At 36.0% G+C, this 18156-nt stretch overlaps 1 protein-coding gene across 2 annotated transcripts in view; it reads right to left on the bottom strand.

The window, feature by feature from the left end:
• Nucleotides 1-18156, bottom strand: part of G2E3 (G2/M-phase specific E3 ubiquitin protein ligase) — an 84789-nt gene that overhangs the window by 32114 nt on the left and 34519 nt on the right. For both annotated transcript variants that reach the window (XM_036736369.1, XM_036736370.1), the window contains exons 2-7: nucleotides 14107-14170; nucleotides 13130-13227; nucleotides 8878-8979; nucleotides 6953-7077; nucleotides 4351-4516; nucleotides 1427-1533 (exon numbers count right to left, since the gene is read on the bottom strand). In XM_036736369.1, coding sequence (XP_036592264.1) covers nucleotides 1427-1533; nucleotides 4351-4516; nucleotides 6953-7077; nucleotides 8878-8979; nucleotides 13130-13227; nucleotides 14107-14143 — 635 coding nt within the window. In that variant the 5' untranslated portion in view covers nucleotides 14144-14170. The remainder of the gene's footprint in view (nucleotides 1-1426; nucleotides 1534-4350; nucleotides 4517-6952; nucleotides 7078-8877; nucleotides 8980-13129; nucleotides 13228-14106; nucleotides 14171-18156) is intronic.

Here is an 18156-nt window from a genome sequence, read left to right as displayed (position 1 = left end):
AGAAAGAGCACAGAACCGCAATAACCTGACTCTAGTCTTGGCTTTTTTTTTTTTTTTTTTTTTTACTTATTCACTATGTGGGGCCTTTGGGAAATCATAACCTCGGTGTCACTCTCCTTGACTATAAACAGAGGTTGGAATAAATAATCTATAGGGTGCCTTCCAGCTCTCAAATTATGTGATTCCATGAGCAGCCTTCCCCAATATAGACAGACAAGGAAAGCAGAAAGGTGCAGCAGAAGGAGCATAAGCATTCGAATCAGATGACCTAGGGAGGCTTTTCTTATCTCTAAAATGCAAAGGGGGGTGGGGGAAGAGAAGATGGGACTAAATAATTGCTAAGATTTCTTCTAGATCTAAGAGTATGATTCTAAGATTCTAGAACAAAGATTAAATTTATAGAGTAGCACTTTATACTAAGCATATTACATATACTAAGTATATTATACCTGGGATGCATGACTATATGAAATGAATAAGAGGATGAGATTTATCCATTTTAGATTACGCCATTAATATATCAGTTACTTACATTTATTCAACTGTAAAATGAAGTTAAGGAACTATTTTTGGTGATCAAACATTTGGTGATTATTTTGCATAAGAAATAAGCAATAAGCTTTGGCTTCAAAGAAGAATCCACTAAAATGTATAATTATGGAAAAGAACAGAAATTCTGTTGTATGTATAAGTGGGATTATAAAAAGAATATTTACTAGATTATTTTAACAAAAGAAAACTTGCTATAGTAGAAATGTAAACTTTTAACAGCCATATTTTGGGATAAATTCAAAGTTTTTATTTATTAGAAATACTAAAAATACCTATAGCAAAAGTCTAAGAAAAACTTCTATTACACCGTCTCAAGGATCCATTATACCACCTATAGAAAGTGCTCTGTAATAATTCTAATGTGAAGGCCACACCTGTACTTCTCAAAACATTTATTTTTATCGCAGTAAGATAACATTTTAAATTCTAATTCACTGAGGTCAGTCCTTTTTTATTCTGTTATCTAATGAACACTTGTTTGTATTAATATTCCTAGATGTACACTGATTACAATGCATTGATAATTTTATAAAGAATGAATATAAGGTAAATTAATTAGTAAAAACATCAAAAACATTAGTTTAAGACAGTCTTTGAGATCTTGACTAGTAACTGACAATGAAATACTATAAATTAGGAACCCTAACAATTTTTCAATGATGAGGTTGTGCCGAGCGATATATTCTGTTAGGGAGGAAACAAATGACATGAAGATGGCATGGGCAGAGGTTGCCACAGCTATCGGCCCAAACTGTCATAGATACCATTTGACAATTGACTGGGTCAGGAAACCTTGAGATTCATATATATTTTCAGTTATTAAACCCCACATATAAAATGCTGTTTATTCAACAAGAAGATAAATACAACTCACTTTTCAGGAATATGAATACCCATTCTCAACATTTCGCTCTGAAATTTATCACTGTTATTGCATAATGGGCACTTGAAGAAAAATTTTCCAGCACTGAGTGCCTGAACCTATAATAGAAAGTAGGAAAAAAATTAATTCTAATGATTTATTTGGGTTGCAAGTTGCATTTCTAAAAGAATATTTTTTTTACTTTAAATAATGTGGAAATACGTATTTCATGCCAATTATAACACAACTGAACCAAAAATGTACCTGTCATGAAGAACAATGAATTGTTGTTGCTAAACTAATGGTATTGATGAAACATGAACAAGTTAACATTTGGCATAAATTTTTACACATGGAATGATCAAACCCTTAAGGCAATTAATTTTTTCATGAACATTCTTGTATATGGTGAATTTTTTTATTAACAGGTAATCTTAATATCATAATGATATCTATGAACTGCTCTGAGATATCTTATATGTATGTCATACAAGAATAAATTGGATTTTCACGATTTTTTTCAAGGAAACATAATTAATACTGTTACTTTAGACTGAATCAACAGTTGATTACAAAAGTTAAAGGCACAAGGAGTTTGAATGCCCCCCCGTGTTTGTAAAGGTAAGGACCAACATTCTGTTCTTTGTATTCCCCTCAAGGCCTAATACAAGGCTTTGCAAATAGGAGGCATTTAGTTTAATTCCACATATATTGGTAAGTGCCTACAATGGACAAATTACTATGATAAAGTCTAAGAATACAGAGGTGATAAAAATTACAGCCCCTATCAAAGAGCATGCATGCAAATTGGTGGGACTAAAGAAGGGGAAGGGGTGCAGCACATACACAAATGTATATATACAAAGATGCATAACGATTAGGACAAAGGAGGGAGTCAAAACAAAAAAAAAAAAATAAGGGAAGGAAAAGATCACTTTAAAGTAAAAGGAATCAGGCACGGCTTCGTGGTAGAAGTGGCACCTAAGCAGGTCCCTGAAGGAACAGAATTTTGACAGGTAGCAACGTAGAAGGACACAGAGGTATGGCTTTTCCAAATCTATGAAGGCATAAATATAGGTCAACACATACTAGATAACAACCAGCAGTACTGTTTGGTTCAAATGTGAAGTACATGCAGGTGGACTAAGTATCGAAACACGAAGGCAAGCTGGAGTCAAAGTGTAGAAGGCCTTAAATATGAGCCTAAAAAGTTGGTGTTTGATACTTAAAGCAATAGGGAGCTAACTAGAAGTTTTTGACCACAGATCTACATATCAGAAAGGACTACCTGAAAAGCTTTTGGACGCATTAGAGAGGGTAAATACTGGAGGCAGAGAGTATTTAAAGAATTGGTGAGTCACTATAACCAGAGGGAAAAGTGTGGCAGGACTAGAAGACAAATGTGGTCCAAATTTTTTACAAAGGAGAAAAAAAATGCCTGCAAAAATTAGAGGATAGTGAGGTTGGTTCCTAGCAAAATTTTCAAAATAAATCATTAAAGATATAAATAAAGATATGGTTAGTTAACATCCAGAAAATGAGGCAGTGATCACAAACAGCCAATGTGGCTTCATCAAGTACAGGTTATGTAAGGCGAACCTGCTAGTTACACTAGAGTGTACTTCAGTGTCTTCCATGCTATCTTCAGGGGAAAGATGAAGACATAAAAGCCAAAAAACAGCACATAGTTAGGTGGGTTCGAAATGAATAGGATGGATGGCCCCATTGATGTTTCAGTGTCAAATTGTAGAGGCCTGCAAAGAAGGGCCCAGTGATCTTGGATGAAGGCATAATGAGCATGCGCTCTAAATTGGCATATGAGCAAAAGAAGGAGGAATAATTCAGGAAAACATTATATCAGAGTAAGAATCAAAAAGAAATTTTCACCAGGTGCAAAATTGGGCCTGATAGAATATAAAACTTAATAGGGATAAAATAACTGTTGCATAATCCTTTGCATTTGAAAAATAAGAGGCTTATTGGACTACAAAATCAGCATCAGTCAAAAATACTACAAAGCAGCCAGATACCTAATGAAAATGCAGGCTGCACTAAAAAAGAAACCAGGAAGGGAAGTTTCCCACTAGAAAATAGCATTCAGTTCTAGGTATCACATTTCAAAAAGTCACTGAAATACTGAGGAGAGTCCAGGAGTGTGACCAGGATAATGAAGGGCCTTGATATCATGAAATTGAGAATCTTAATTTAGAGAAGACTTGGGGACAAAATGATAGCAATATTTAAGGATCTAGGTGCCACTCTGGAGAAGAGGTACTAAGTTTGTTCTGTATGGCCCCAAAAGGTAGAATTAGGGGCAATTGGTAGATGTTACAAAGAGGCAGATTTAATTTTGACTTAAAAAAAAAAACAACTAGAACTATCTAAGTAAGAAATGGGTGGTTTCTCTTACTAGGTCTTCGATCAAGGCCAGGGAGTTGCATTTAAAATTGACAAGACCGTCCTACTTCCTCACAAAATCCTTGGAGGAAATATTTACATGTATCACTTGAATTCTATTCTACTGCCTCATTGTGACATGAAGGTGACCCTAAGTTCCCAAAAGCTAGGTCAGCAGAATGCAAGTTCTGGCAAGTTCTACCAAGTTAGACTGAATTTGAATATGCAACTAGTCATGGACTATATGTCTGTTGTCCAAGGTCCAGCCTAGAATAATTTCAAAGAAGTTACAAGGCTTCAAAGGGATTCATTTTTCAACCAAAGTACCTGGAAGCCCACCAATTATGCTATAAAGGGAGCCAGAGCATGCACCATCAGAGAGTATATATATTCACAATAAAATCACAGATCCTCAAAGTATTGAACTAAGTATAAATAGGAACTAGAATGAAAAGACTAATTCTGCCACAATTAAAAGTCAAATTTGTTAGTAAAAATTTTTTGAACAAATTACAAAAAGCTCAATCATGTTATCTTACCTGTAAACAGTCCCTGTGAAACCAAGCATTTTTACAACAAGGACTTCCCAAAATGCTGTATGTTGGAAGATGTTCAACATATTCCAAACAAATGGTGCATTGTGAAGAAACCGTACAATGGCTAGAAGGTGTATTTTGAACAGGCCGATGATCCCAACAGAATGACCTTCAAAGAAAAAAATGTGTCCAGTTTGATTTATAACATATCATGAAATACAAAACACTACTGGCCTGAAGAATTACACTTTACCTAAATAAGTCAGATAAGTCATTTGAGTCCAACAATGAATACATTGGAACTTGCTTTAACACTGTTTTCAAGGATCTTACAGAATCATGAGCAATTTGGAGTTTTCAGTGATCATGCTGTCCTTACAGTTATGAAATCTGAGGCTCAGAGTGGTTAAATTATAGAGCTGATCAGCAGCAGCACTGCATTAGAACTTAGGTCACTGAGGAGTAGGCCAGTATTTTTTCCACTGTGCCATTAATTTTAAAAATTTATTATAATTTTGCCTCTAACACAGCATTTAAAGAGATTTGCCTTATAGAGAATTCTGAAATATAGTAAAATGTTATTTTTGGGTTGCAGCACTTGAGTGTGTATGCTTTCATAAGCTAATCTACAAAACTGAACATGTGTTCAAAAGAAGCTTAGAACTTAAAGGCAAAATGCTTACATGCATAAAAATTAGATTCCAAACAAATAATCTCCTCTTCCCCACAACAGTAATAATGATAAAAAAGGAAACCTTGAACTTATCATTCAAAAAATTTATTTCCATTTGCATTGAATACAAGATGCTAACTACACTAAATAACTACTCCAATGCCATTTCATGGTGTGGAGGTGACCCTGGATTCGCAGCTATGACAGCTGAGGACAAAGTCCCATAGGTCATATTAAGCTAGGAAAGCTTCAAACATGGGTCCAATGATAGCTGTCATCCAAAGACCAGCCTAGCTAAATTCAGAGCTCTTCATCAAGTCGGCTTCCAGATAGTTTTTCTTTTTGGCCACAGTAACTCCTGAAAACCGTTATGACACGCCGTTGGAGGAAATGCACATCAAGAAATTATAGATTCTTAAAGTATAAGACAACATCTATTTTCTGAAATGTCAGTTTAATTAAAAGTGAAAAGAACATACTCCTATTATTGCCAAAAGGCTAGAATTGGAAAATATATCAATTCAAATCAATTGAGTTCAATTTACTAAGCATCTAGTCTGTGCAGAGCACTGTGCTAGAAACTGAGGATAGAGACAAAAACTACAAAGTCACCATCCTGAAGACGCTCATGTTTTAAGGGGGATGTGGCGTGTGAGCAGAGAAGTGAGAACATAAGAATTTGCAATATTAATAACGAAGGAAATGTGGAAAGGCCTCAAAGGGGAGGTGACACTGTATCTGAGAAAAGCTAAGAATAAGGATGAGATATGAAGGCAGGAATGAAGATGATTCCACACATACCCTCTAGAGGCAGGTCTATGAAAAGGCAAAGGATAGGCGTGCTAAGTTATGAAACTTGCTGAATGACCAGCAGGCCATTCTGGCAGGAGCTTTTAGTCTGGAAAGGCAGGATATGCTAAGGTAAAAGCAGATTATGAAAGGCTTTATATGCCAGAAGGAGTTTGCATTTTATCCTGTAGAAAATGGGGTGCCACTTGGGCAGGGCAGTGACATGGTTAACCCTGTATTTTTAGGAAGATTCTTTTGGTAGCTGTGTGAAAAATGGGTTGGAAAAGGAAGACGTTGAGAGCAGAGAACAGTGAAGAGGTTATTACAACAGTCTAGCAACAGATGATGAGGGCCTGATGGGAGGGGCTCTATAAGGAAAGAAAATGGATCCAAGAGATGCCGGGGAGGTAGGACTGGCAAAACTTGGCAAATGATTATACATAGAGGATGACAGGCAGAAAAGAATCTGAAGTGGCCAACCTATCAGCTGAAGAGTAAAACAAGGTTGAGAGTTAAACATCCTTAGTAGTTATCTCATAATACAAGAACTCATTTTTCAGAATGTCATGTCTATGTCAGTTTTCAATTTACTCAGTATGAAATACTTAGCTCTTTGGGAAAAGTGGTATATGTTACTATAATCGGAATTATAATATAACAATGGAAAATCTACAACTCTAATGAATTTGCACACTTTTCTAAGCACATGAAAAGGAATAATTGCATATTATCTCCTAGCAGTATTACTGTGTGCCTTAAAATTTAAGTCAAACTAGCTATAGTCCCTCAACTATAAGGCAGTTAAAATCCTCTTCCTAAGGCCAAACAAATGGAGAGTATTTTTTGAAATAATATGTGCTTGGCACAGAGAAAGAACTTAATTTTTTTTCACTGATTCGTTCATAGTTTCAGAAAGGGATAATAAAAGCAAGCTAAGTATGTAACTTGGGGGCAAAAGTAGGGGTAGGATGAAGGTAGACACAATACCAAACTGGCACTAACAAAAAGTTCCTTATAGCAGAAATTAAACTACTGGTGTCAGGGATTCTACACCATCATATCATTCTATCAGGGAATTTAAAATTTACTAAATTAAGATGTCTTCTTCATTATATTCAACAGTAAAGTAAAATAAAAACTTACCCAAAGTTTCCAGTAAACTGGAAAATACACTGTTTCTGAACTCCACAAGGGAAATGATAGCTTCGTTTACATTTGCTGGCCACGCATCCAATTGAAGCACCACTTTTCTTGCAAATACAACATTTCTAAAACCAAACAACAGAAAAACATAGATTATCTCAGATGAATCCAATTACAAAAGACTTATATTAAAAATAACAAGACCCAGATATTAATAAAAAAGAATGAATACCTTTTATGAACGTTAAAATTGCTTTTCCCAAACAGCATTTTTCGCAAGTGAAGACTTAAGAAGTTTCCTAATTGGACTATCATTCTACTCTGATTTGTTCTAGAGGTAGTCTAGGAATAAGAGCCTACACTCTGCTAGTGGTATAGGGATATGGACTAGACCTACAATTTCACTGTTTAGGGAACTAGTAACTAAGGAAATTCCTCTACCAATGCTAGTTTTCTTTTCACTCTCCGAGGGATTTGGCCATTCCCAGCCATGCGGTGCCACAGCAGTTGGTGGCATATCTATATCTATGAACATGGTATCCCAAGAATCTTAAGACAGTTTTAAGTTGCTAACACTACAAAAGCTTTAAAACTGTAGTATGATTTTTGGCACACTACATCTTTATATTGCTGATTCTAATCAGAACAACCAGGCTATAGACAGCTCTAGTTTAGCTTCAAGCACTATTCAACGACAAATTCTAAGGCCTAAGCTAATCTCATAAATTACCCATAGAAAACTTTGCTAGCATTCTGAGAATTTGAAAAGACTAGAATATTGAATGTAGAAATGCCCTAAAATTAACAGAATGCTGCATGGCAAGTAGCTGCTTTGAACTAAGAACTAACCTAGATCCAAGGTGCAGGTGGCTTGCCATTTCCCCAGACCTAATGCAACATAAATTCACACCAAAAGAATAATTTTATAGGATTCAACAAGAAAGGTTTCTTATGGAATGTTAAGGGGTTCTCTGGACTTGTCTTTTTGAGTTGCCATATTTTCCAGAAACACTGGACTCAGAGCAGGACATCCTGAACGTGTCAAGGATGAAGCTGACAGAAAGTGTTGTTAGCATCCCAAGTTGGATCCCCTGTGTGTCCTTGAGAGTCAAGACAGGCGCCAGTCACTCTGCACCAGGCTGAGAAATTGCTTGTGCCGCTGAGACCCTTGTGTGCCTTTCTAGGTCCTTGAGTGAAGCTTTTTGACTGAGTCCAAATTTTACAGAACAAATTCTTTTATTGCTTGTTCTGCGAAGTTTGGATTTGGCCAAAGGGCTGCACTTGAGGACGAAGTAGCCACATGTAGCCTGCAGGCCACAGGTTCCCCACCCCCGTCTAGCTGTTCCCAAGAGAAAAAAATGTGACTTTTGCTGCCACCTTGTTCCTCCCCTTTGAGAGATGTTTTGTCCTTTTCCCACCTTTCCTACAACTTTCCCCCTCCCATGCCATGCCCCTTTAGGTAGAGATTTCTGGTATCTCCTCCTTACTTTGTCCTATGGTTATAAAAACGCAAACTTCTGCATGAATTGTGAACTCTTTGGGTTCCACATGCATGTTCACTTCTCTTGTAATAAACCTAGTTTTCATGTAAGTTTCGTGAAGTTGTGATTTCCTGCTGACAGGCTGCAATCTATCATGATTTGCTGCACCAAATCTCCAATTGTGGTTGGTTTAAGATGTTCGTTGGGGCAAGGGAGATTGCTGAAATACTGGCATTTAACTTTGTTGAGGATCACTTTCTCACTATTTTATTTTTAAAGACTGTAAATTATAATCAACTAATATTTACTATATTTCATGGTATTTAGCATGAAAGCATGAACTTAACGGCTTAGAAATTTTCAAGGTAAACAATGATTAAAGAAAAAAATTCTTATAATTTATGTAAAAGATATTTAAGATAATGTTCAAAGTCACCTTCTTACCAGCTTAGAAGCTCTGTTTACTTCCTTCTTGATGTCTTCTATTAGAAAACCATAAACACCTTCTTTTTCTTCACCCCTCTGCCAAATTCCACTTGACATCAACTAAGAAAACAAATTTCAGTTAGAAAACAAATCGAGACAAGCTACTCTTGATCAGAATATCTGCCCTTTCAAAGGGCGTCTCTAATGAGCTTCTTGAGCTATGCCACCTTACGAACATCAAGTGAACTTCCTGCGATTACTTTTCACTTATGTCCTTTAATTTAGTTAACTTACAGTGACAGGCTCACAGATATATTAGAATCACAGATGTAGTGCTTCCTGGTTCTAGTGACTTCAGACGCTGCCTAGTCCGAACATTTCACAGAGAGGGAGACTGAGACTCAGGGAACGTAAAGTTGCCTAAAGTCACATCAGAGGCACAATTTGAACACAAATCTTCAGACTCCATTGCCAATGTCTTTCTGCCTGACCAACCAAAGACTAGAGATATAATAAATAAACAAGAATAAAGAAGAGGTAAAGGAAATTATTTTTAAAATCTTTATCTAAAAAAAGATGTCATTGGTTCTTGCACAGTCACCAGTACACAGACACTATGAACATGGGTATATTTTTTTCAATGCCAGCATTAAACATCTAAAAACCACATGGATGTAATCTCTTCTTAAACCATTTTTTTCAGTGATTTTTCTGCTTTGAGGTTAGAAGCAAACATCCTCTAAAACAAGGACATTTAGTACCAATATCCTTAATATTGTTGAAGTGTTAGGTCTTCTACAAAAAGTTCCACTAACTGTAAAATCAAAATCTCTACAAATATAATGTTTTTCAATATTGTGCAGCACATTAATAAAGTTAGTGGAAGAAATTAATATTACCACTAGAAATACAACAACGCTACAGTTAGCACACTATTATCAAAGGGAGATGTTTTATTCAAGAAATAATTCTACCAAAAATAAGACAGATATAGAATAAAAGTATTTAAGTTGTTAAGATTTTTAAAAGTTATAACTCTCTATTTTTAATCTGTTATGGTTAATTTTGGAAAGTATAAATACTGCCTATGGATCTCCCTTAATATTCAATTAACTTCAAGTATAAAAAAACCAGAACATTATATTACCTCTTTTAAAATGGTATTTACATGTATATAAACATGTAAGATAAAATGGAATAAGGCAGGAACATGTTTCCAGAGCAGGGGTGGGAAACCTGCAGCCTCACGGCCACTTTAGTCAAAGGGCTGCACTAGAGGACCCAGAAGGCCCAACCCGTGTTCTAGAGCTTTTATTTGCAAATGCTAATTAAAAAATTTCTCTGAACTATAGAAGGAAGTGGCATAGACAAGTGAAAAATGACTTGGTCTCTTTCTTGTTGAATGAAAGTCTGGAATCTCCTCATTTTTAGTTTCTCCATTTCATTTGGGCAAATCACTTATTCTCTTTTTGGTAAATCACTTCTTTTGTGCATGAACATTTTCTTCCAATTTATCTTCTATGCTATCTTTCTGGGCTGAAGTTCAACCTCTTGAGGGACCAGTTTAGCTGACAATCCTGCTGACTTCCTTTTAGGGAAAGGGTAGAAAGGATGTAACAACCATAATGGGAGGAAGAAAGCTGCAACTAAAGCCTGACTCCTCTGTCTTATCACTTCTCTTTTCAAAGCATTTGCTCCTAGTACCTAAGATATCATTTGGGACAAATCAGCTAATTACTGATTTCTCAGTATGACTTTCACTACAGAAAAAGCATATGGAACAAGAAAAGCTTTTTTTTTTTATTGTATTATAACTATAACAGCTCCTTTTACTTAAAAACAGGTATATATTACAGGTGTTGTGACCAATTTTTTTAAAGTTGCATTTCTTAGTGCACAAAAAACCCAAAAATTATGAAGTTACTGACTTAACATGAATTAGATACAGTGAATATTTTTAAAAAATCAACAGAGAAGTATGAATTGTGAAGAAATATTTAATTTACAGATAACAGGAAAATAATATTCTAAGAATACAAAGAGTGTTGGGAGATTCAGGATTACTCTGTGGTGACTTACTCTCATTTTATGTACCTGATTTTATATAAGTTTATTTACTATATCTGATTGTGACTTCGAAGCCAATTGATTGGCGGCCTTTTTACTCTGTCCTCTTTCCTTCTGGATACTCCTTTTGCCTTTGAATTCTATGAACTTCTTTCTCCTGGTTCTCTATTTATCCAACTATTCCTTCTTGGTGTCTCTTTGTTTCCTCTTCTATTCTCTGAAAGTATGCCAAGGTTCTAGACATTCACCCTCTTTTCTACTCTTTTTTCCTACGCTTTTCCTCCCTTGATCTCACCTGCTTTGATTATCACTTTTCAATTAGCCAACAAAATATTCATTATATGCCAAGAACGGAGAAAGTCCCTAAAAAAGCCAAACTGTACATAAGAGGTAGTTTCTTATACAATCTCCTTTTATCATTCTTTGAATATTGAAATATTCATGTTGATGTTTATCAACATCCTAGGAAAAGAAAAAAAAATAAATCTGAAAAAAAACCTCAGTTTAACATAATTAAAAAGAAAGATCTGAGGTTTTCACCCATTCCCCCAAGCTGTGAGGTAAAACTGCATGCACAAAGATATATGTACAGAGAGACAGACAGACAGACAGACAGAAAGATCTGGAATCTTTTGCTTACTTTTAAACCCACCTTACAAGCAGTAATGAACAATACTAGCATTTTCTTTGTTTAATCAATAGACCGAAGTCAGAAATGGTCAGTAAAACACAGCTGTGCCTACAAGGTGTCTGATGCTCAAGGTTTGTCTGATTCTTCGTATTGTTGAATACTGGCACTGATTTCATATTTTTTTTTTGACAAGGAAAGAACTAACTACCATAGGGTCAATATGGGTCAGTGTTGGCTTATAATTTGCATTTATTTTTATCCATACTATGAGGTTATAAGATCAAATCTGTTCACAAGAATGGCCTTGGGAAGTAGTGATAGGACATTGGGCAAGTGATTTAAATTCTCTGAGCTTCTATTTCCTGATGCAGAATCTATGTAAATTCCCATTTGACATTTAAAGATCTTCACAGCGTGGTCCCCTTCCCACCTCCTTAGTTTTACACATTACTCTTCTCCAAATGCTTAATAAGCCAGCCAAACTGGTACGCTCGTTCCTCAAACATAAAGCTCATTTCCCATTCTCGTGCCGTCTCATTGACTGCCCTGGAATCTTAGAATGCTCCCTTCTCAGCACTTTGACTTTTGGGAAATCTCCTTTTCTCCTAAAGAATCAGTTCAGGTACCACATTTCTGTAGGAGATCTTTCCTGGTCCCTGGCTGCTAATGTCTTCCCATAAAAGGTTATCGTATATTTGCTTCGTGTAGGTCACATAGATGCCAACAAATGTACATGTCGTCTCCCTAGTAGAATATAAGCTTTTAGACAGATGTTTCACTTTTGTCTCCGCATATTCAGCCCTTAGCATAATGCCTGGGACATACTTTGTACTTAATAAACACTTGTTGATTGACTGTAAAATGAGGATAATATCTATCCTACAAGGTTATTATAAGACACAAATGAGTTAATGTGTGTTGTGCAATTTTTAAACCCGAAAGCACTACAAAAATGTCAGATATTAGTACTACTACTACTGCTACTACTACTACAGCTACTTTGTATTAATTTAAGTAAAAAATATTCATTTCAATGTTCCAGTATACTGAGCAATGGATAGAGAAAATTGCCCTATGCCATTTTGGTAACATTAGGCAAAATTTTAACAATACTTTTCTTCAACAACTGAGCCCCTATGGCTTGATATCTGGTAATGTCCATTAAGCTGCTATTGTATTTAAGTAAATTTCATTGACATTAAAATCTTCCACAAACTAGAAATTTTATAAAAATTAACCATGAAATTCTTTAGACAAAGAAGCATATGTGGCCTTTATTTGTATAGCACATGAACTAATAATGTTTTTTTACATTTTTCAATAAAATTTTATTGTATTTAAAAATATAAAAACCATTTCTTAGCACACAGACCAGGCAGCAGGCCAGATCTGGCCCTCAGGATATAGTTTGCCTGCCCTTATCTAAACAAATACTCTCATTTTACAAAGGAAAAATTAAAGTCTAGTTTCCCTAAAATTCAAGGAGGAATTAAGCAATTTGCCAGTGATCAAAAAGAGACTTACTTTTCCCAAGAATTAAAAATTCGAATGATTTATATCAATCATACTTACTAAACAATAGTAATGTATAGTGAGGTTGTGGTCCTGGTAAATCTTTTTTTCTCCATACTTTTCAGGATAGTCATCAGTTCTTCGACAGAGAACACAAGCTGAGAGTGAAAGATATTTTCAAATGTATTTTAGAACAAGAGCTATGTATCAGATGACAATATACAAGGCCAATATACTGTAAGTGATATAGGAAATATACAAAGAGAAGAGAAATATCACCTTTGGTTGAGGTAATTGAGTAAAGTTTCATAGAAGGGATTCAACTTACCAGGCTAGTCATAAAGGCAGTAAATATCTGTGGACTAATTACCGATAAACAGTATTCTTTAAACCAGGGAAGAAGACAGGCAATAAAATATAAGAATGAAGCTTACAGCTCTACTTCGGATTCCCTTCTTACATTCCTTTCCATACCCCCTGAAGGACAACTTGGAAAACAGCAGTGAATGAAATGTCCCTACCCTAAGGCTTTATAAAGAACAGATAAAGTGATCCAATCCCAAACACTATACATTATAAAATATAATACAAATACAGATACAAAAGCACAGAACAAGACCTTGAAATAAGTTATCCAAAGCAAAATTGCAATTCTAATTGAATTCCATATTACACCTTAATTGTTGCAAGTAAATTTTTATTATAATGTTTACATTCCATGTTGAAATTTGCCCCTTTACAGTGATTTTCAAATAACCAGGTTTTTCAATTCAATTAGGTCATTCAAAACTAGTAGAAATAATCAAGATACTTCAAAAAGAGGACTTACAGAACACTACAAAGTAGAATTTTTAGAACTTAAGAGATCATCTATTCTAAACTCTTAATTTTATAGTGAGGAAAGTAAGACGCTGGTGAAATAGACTATAAACAAGAAAATTGGTTTTAAAAAGGTTAATTTAACCTTTTGAAAATGTTAACTAACATGTACTTAGAGGGAAGATGAAATAAGTCAGGAAATTACAATGTTTACTCACCAAAGTTCTGAAGCTGACAAAGATTATTTTCATTCATGCTAATGTGTTCCTTTGAAATCGAGTCCTAGGAAAAATTATAAGTAATTGATCAAGGACACCACCTTACAAAAGACAAAATATCAAAAACTTTGAACCAACTTAAGATTTATTTATTTATAGGAGTCAGGAGTGGTTACAACTAAGAAAAGCATTTAATTATTTCCAGCCGCAAAAATTGAAACATTCTTTTTATGATGGTTTAAAGACATATAATTTTAAAGCTGAAATGGATATAGAGGGCATGTATGTCAACCTCAGTTGATATATAGAAAAATGAAGGTCTTATTATTTAAATAATATACCCAAGGTCACAGTGGTAATTAGTAGCAAGTCTAGTTCTAATCTAGGTCTTCTACTTGAGCATTTTATATTCTTTCCTAAGTCATAACAAATTTCCCCCATCCCAAATACACACATTTTAGATTGCAACTAGATTGACTAGAGTATGGAGAAAGTAACAAGCAAGTTTGTACTGGCTTTCGGTAAACTGAGGTTTGGATTTGCATTCTACATGTTTCATTTTTGCTTAAAAATGCTAATTAATTTTTGAAAGATTCTAGAAAGATGGTATTAGAGGTATTCTCAGTCCTTCCCTCCCTACCGACTATACAGATACAACTCCCTCATTCTGACTCATTTCTGCTTGTCACAGCCAGTGAGCTTAGCCCAAATTTCCTTTCATCTCTGATAATTAGCATTTATAACCACCTCATTGATAGCATTCAACATTTAGTAAGCATGTACAAGGTGCTAGGGACTGAGAATACAAATTAAAAATTAAACAGTCCCTGCCCTCAAAGAGCTTACACTCTACCGAAGGAAGACAACATATACATACACACACACACACATACACACACACACACACACACACACACACACACACACTCTCCTCTCCAGGCTGTGGACCTACGGACTTTCTCTACTGTGCCTTCATCCTAGACACTCACTCCAGAACTGAAATTCACACATAGAAAATGCTCCTCTGCCCCTATGTCTCCCAAAGCCTCCATATAAGGAAGGTGTCCAGGCCAGCCATATCTCATTCCTCTACAGGGTACCTTCCTGCTGCCTGCCTACTTTTGTCACTGTCCCCCAGCCTTTTTTAGCTTCAAACCAGCAGGTCATTGCAATAGGCCAAGAGTTAGGTAAAGAAAGCCTGCACCCAGTGGTTGCAGTGTCAGACAAGAGAAGGGAGATTATACTAGAAATGTTACAATGGTGTAATCAATAAAATTTGCCCACTGATTGGATATGGGGAGTAGGAGAAAGTGAGGGGTTGAGGACGACAAAATACTGAACTCAATTTTGGACATTTTGAGTTTAAGATGTCTATAGGATATCCAGTTCAAGACGTCTGGTTTTGTTTTGTTTTTTCAGTTTGGCATTAAAAAACAAACAAAACACACACACACACACACACACACACACACAAAAACATGGCAAAAAAATTAAGGGTGAAAAGTTGAAGATGACGTCAAAGTTTCAAACACTGGAGACTAGAAGAATGGTATAACCTTTGACAGATTTGGAAAGTCAAGAGGAGAAGTATTTGAGGAGAAAGACAATTAAGCTTTGTTCTACAAAAGTTACATCATTAATTTATATCTGGAAAGGGGATTTAGTTTCCATCTAGTCCAACCCCTTCATTTTACAGATGAAGATTCTAAGGCCAAGGGAGGTTATGATTTACCTAAGATCACAAAAGTAGTAAATAGGAAAATGAGTTTGAACCCAAGGAAGACCTTTATGAATTGATTAAATGAATTAAGGAAAAACAGAACTATTTATAAAATGACAACAACATAAAGAAATACAACTTTGAAAGATTTTCAAACTCTGATCAATGCAATCACAAACCACCATTCCAGGTGAATGAAGATGAAGTATGCTATCCATTAGAAGGGTGATGGTCTAAACAGCAGAATGAGAAATATCACAACATGGCAATCCTTTTGCACCTCTCTAATTGATTCTCTCCCACTCAGACAAAAAAGCATTCTAAACCTTTTCATTCTTCTTCAAGCCTCCTTGGGGAGGAGGCAAGATCTCCTATAGAAGACAGGTCTTGAGCTGAGTCTTGAAGGAAGACAGTGAAACCAATAGAAGTGAAGAAGGAGAACATTTCCAGGCAAAGAGGACAATGACAAGGCACAGACTCATGAGATGATGCGTCATATGTAAGTAATAGTGAGAAGGCAGGTGTTGCTGTATTGTCAAATACACAGGAGAGTACAGTACAAGAAAACTGGGAAAGTAGAAAGGGCTTTAAAAGCCAAATGAAGTGTTTTATATTTAATCCTGGAGGAAATAGAGAGTCACTAGAGTTACTGAATGTAGAAGTAACATGGTCAGATATGAATTTCAGGAAAATCACTTTGGCATCTGAGTGAAGATGGATTCTAACAGAGAGAGACTTAAGGCACGGAGACAAACCATAAGACTATTTCAATAATCCAGGTGTGAGGTGATAAGGGCCAGAATAGCGGCTGTGGTGAATATATATGAACATATACGAAAGATGTTCTGTTGCCATGGAAATAAGACCTGGTAACAGATGGGATATGTCCAATGACTACAAGCAAGAAAACGAAGATGACACTGACGTTGGGAGCCTGGTAACTGGGAAGGCTGTAATGCCAAGTACAATAACAGGGAAGCTTACAAGGGGAGGATTTAGGGAAGAAAAGGACAAGTTCCGTTTTAGACATGAGTTTGAGATGCTTACAGGATATCTAGTTTGAGATGTTCAAAAAGCTTTCGGTGATACAAGACTAGAGTTCAGAAGAGGTTAGAGATGGATACGAAGACCTAAGAATCATCTGGATAGAGAAGATAATTGAACCTATGGGAGCTGGTAGGATCACCAAGGGAATAAAGGACGCAGGACAGAGCCTTGGGGGACTAACCAAGGTTAATGGGAATGACCTGGATTAAAATACAGCAAAGGAGGCTGAGAAGGAGCATCCAACAGGAGAACTGAGAGAATAGTGTCAAGTTGAAACAACACCATTAGATTTGGCAGTTAAGAGGTCAATGGTCATTTTGAAAAGATTAGTTTCAATCCAATGAAGAGATCAAAAGTCATACTACACAGAGTTAAGAATTGAGGGAAAAGAAAGAAAATAGAGGCTTCAGTTGTAGGCAGCTTTCTCAAAGAGACTAACAGAGAGGGGGAGGGAAGAAAAAGGACAACAGTTTCCAGCATGTGCTAGAGATCAAGTGAGGGTTTTTAAGGATGGGCCTGTTTATAGGCAGCAAGAAAGGAGCCAGTAAATAGGGAGTAACTAAAGACTGGGGAAAATATAGATGAGAGAAGGGGAAATTTTCTGGAGAAGAGAGGAAAGGATGGGATCAGGCTTGCTTCTAGATAACTTTGCTTTGCAAGAAAGGCCAAGCACCTCTTCATGAGAGATGACAAAGGAGGAGATGAAGAAGATATTTAAGTGGCATGAGATATGGAGGGGAAAAAGAGGGAGCTCTTTTTAAATACCCTCCATTTTTTTCTGTAAAGTTAGAAGTGAGGTTCTGAACTGAGATGGTAGGGTTGGGAAGAGAGAGTATAATAGGAAACTTGCAGAGAGATGAAAAGATTAGTTATTATATAAGACAAGTTATTACAAATACACATACACAAAAACGAAATATAATCTATGAGATGCAAAAAAACCAATAATGTTAAAAGAAAATATCATCTCCATACAAACATACTGATTCTAAAGACAGGATACAGAAGGTAACTTAAGAATCACAGGTTTCCCAGAAGAACATGGCAAGTCAAAAACTTTAACACCATTGTGCAAGAAATAATAGGGGGCGGAGCCAAGATGGTGGTTGGAAAGCAGGGACTTGGCTAGGGCTCTCCCCCAGGACCCTCCAAACACTGATAAAAAATGGCTCTGAACAAATTCTAGAACTGCAGAACCCACAAAATAGCAAAAGGAAGCAGGGCTCCAGCCCAGGACAGCCTGGATGGTTTCTGGGTAAGGTCTATGGTTCATGGAGCTGGGA

The sequence above is a fragment of the Trichosurus vulpecula genome, chromosome 8, assembly GCF_011100635.1.
Source record: "Trichosurus vulpecula isolate mTriVul1 chromosome 8, mTriVul1.pri, whole genome shotgun sequence".
Classification (NCBI taxonomy): domain Eukaryota; kingdom Metazoa; phylum Chordata; class Mammalia; order Diprotodontia; family Phalangeridae; genus Trichosurus; species Trichosurus vulpecula.
This window is presented reverse-complemented; position numbering and strand designations above follow the sequence as displayed.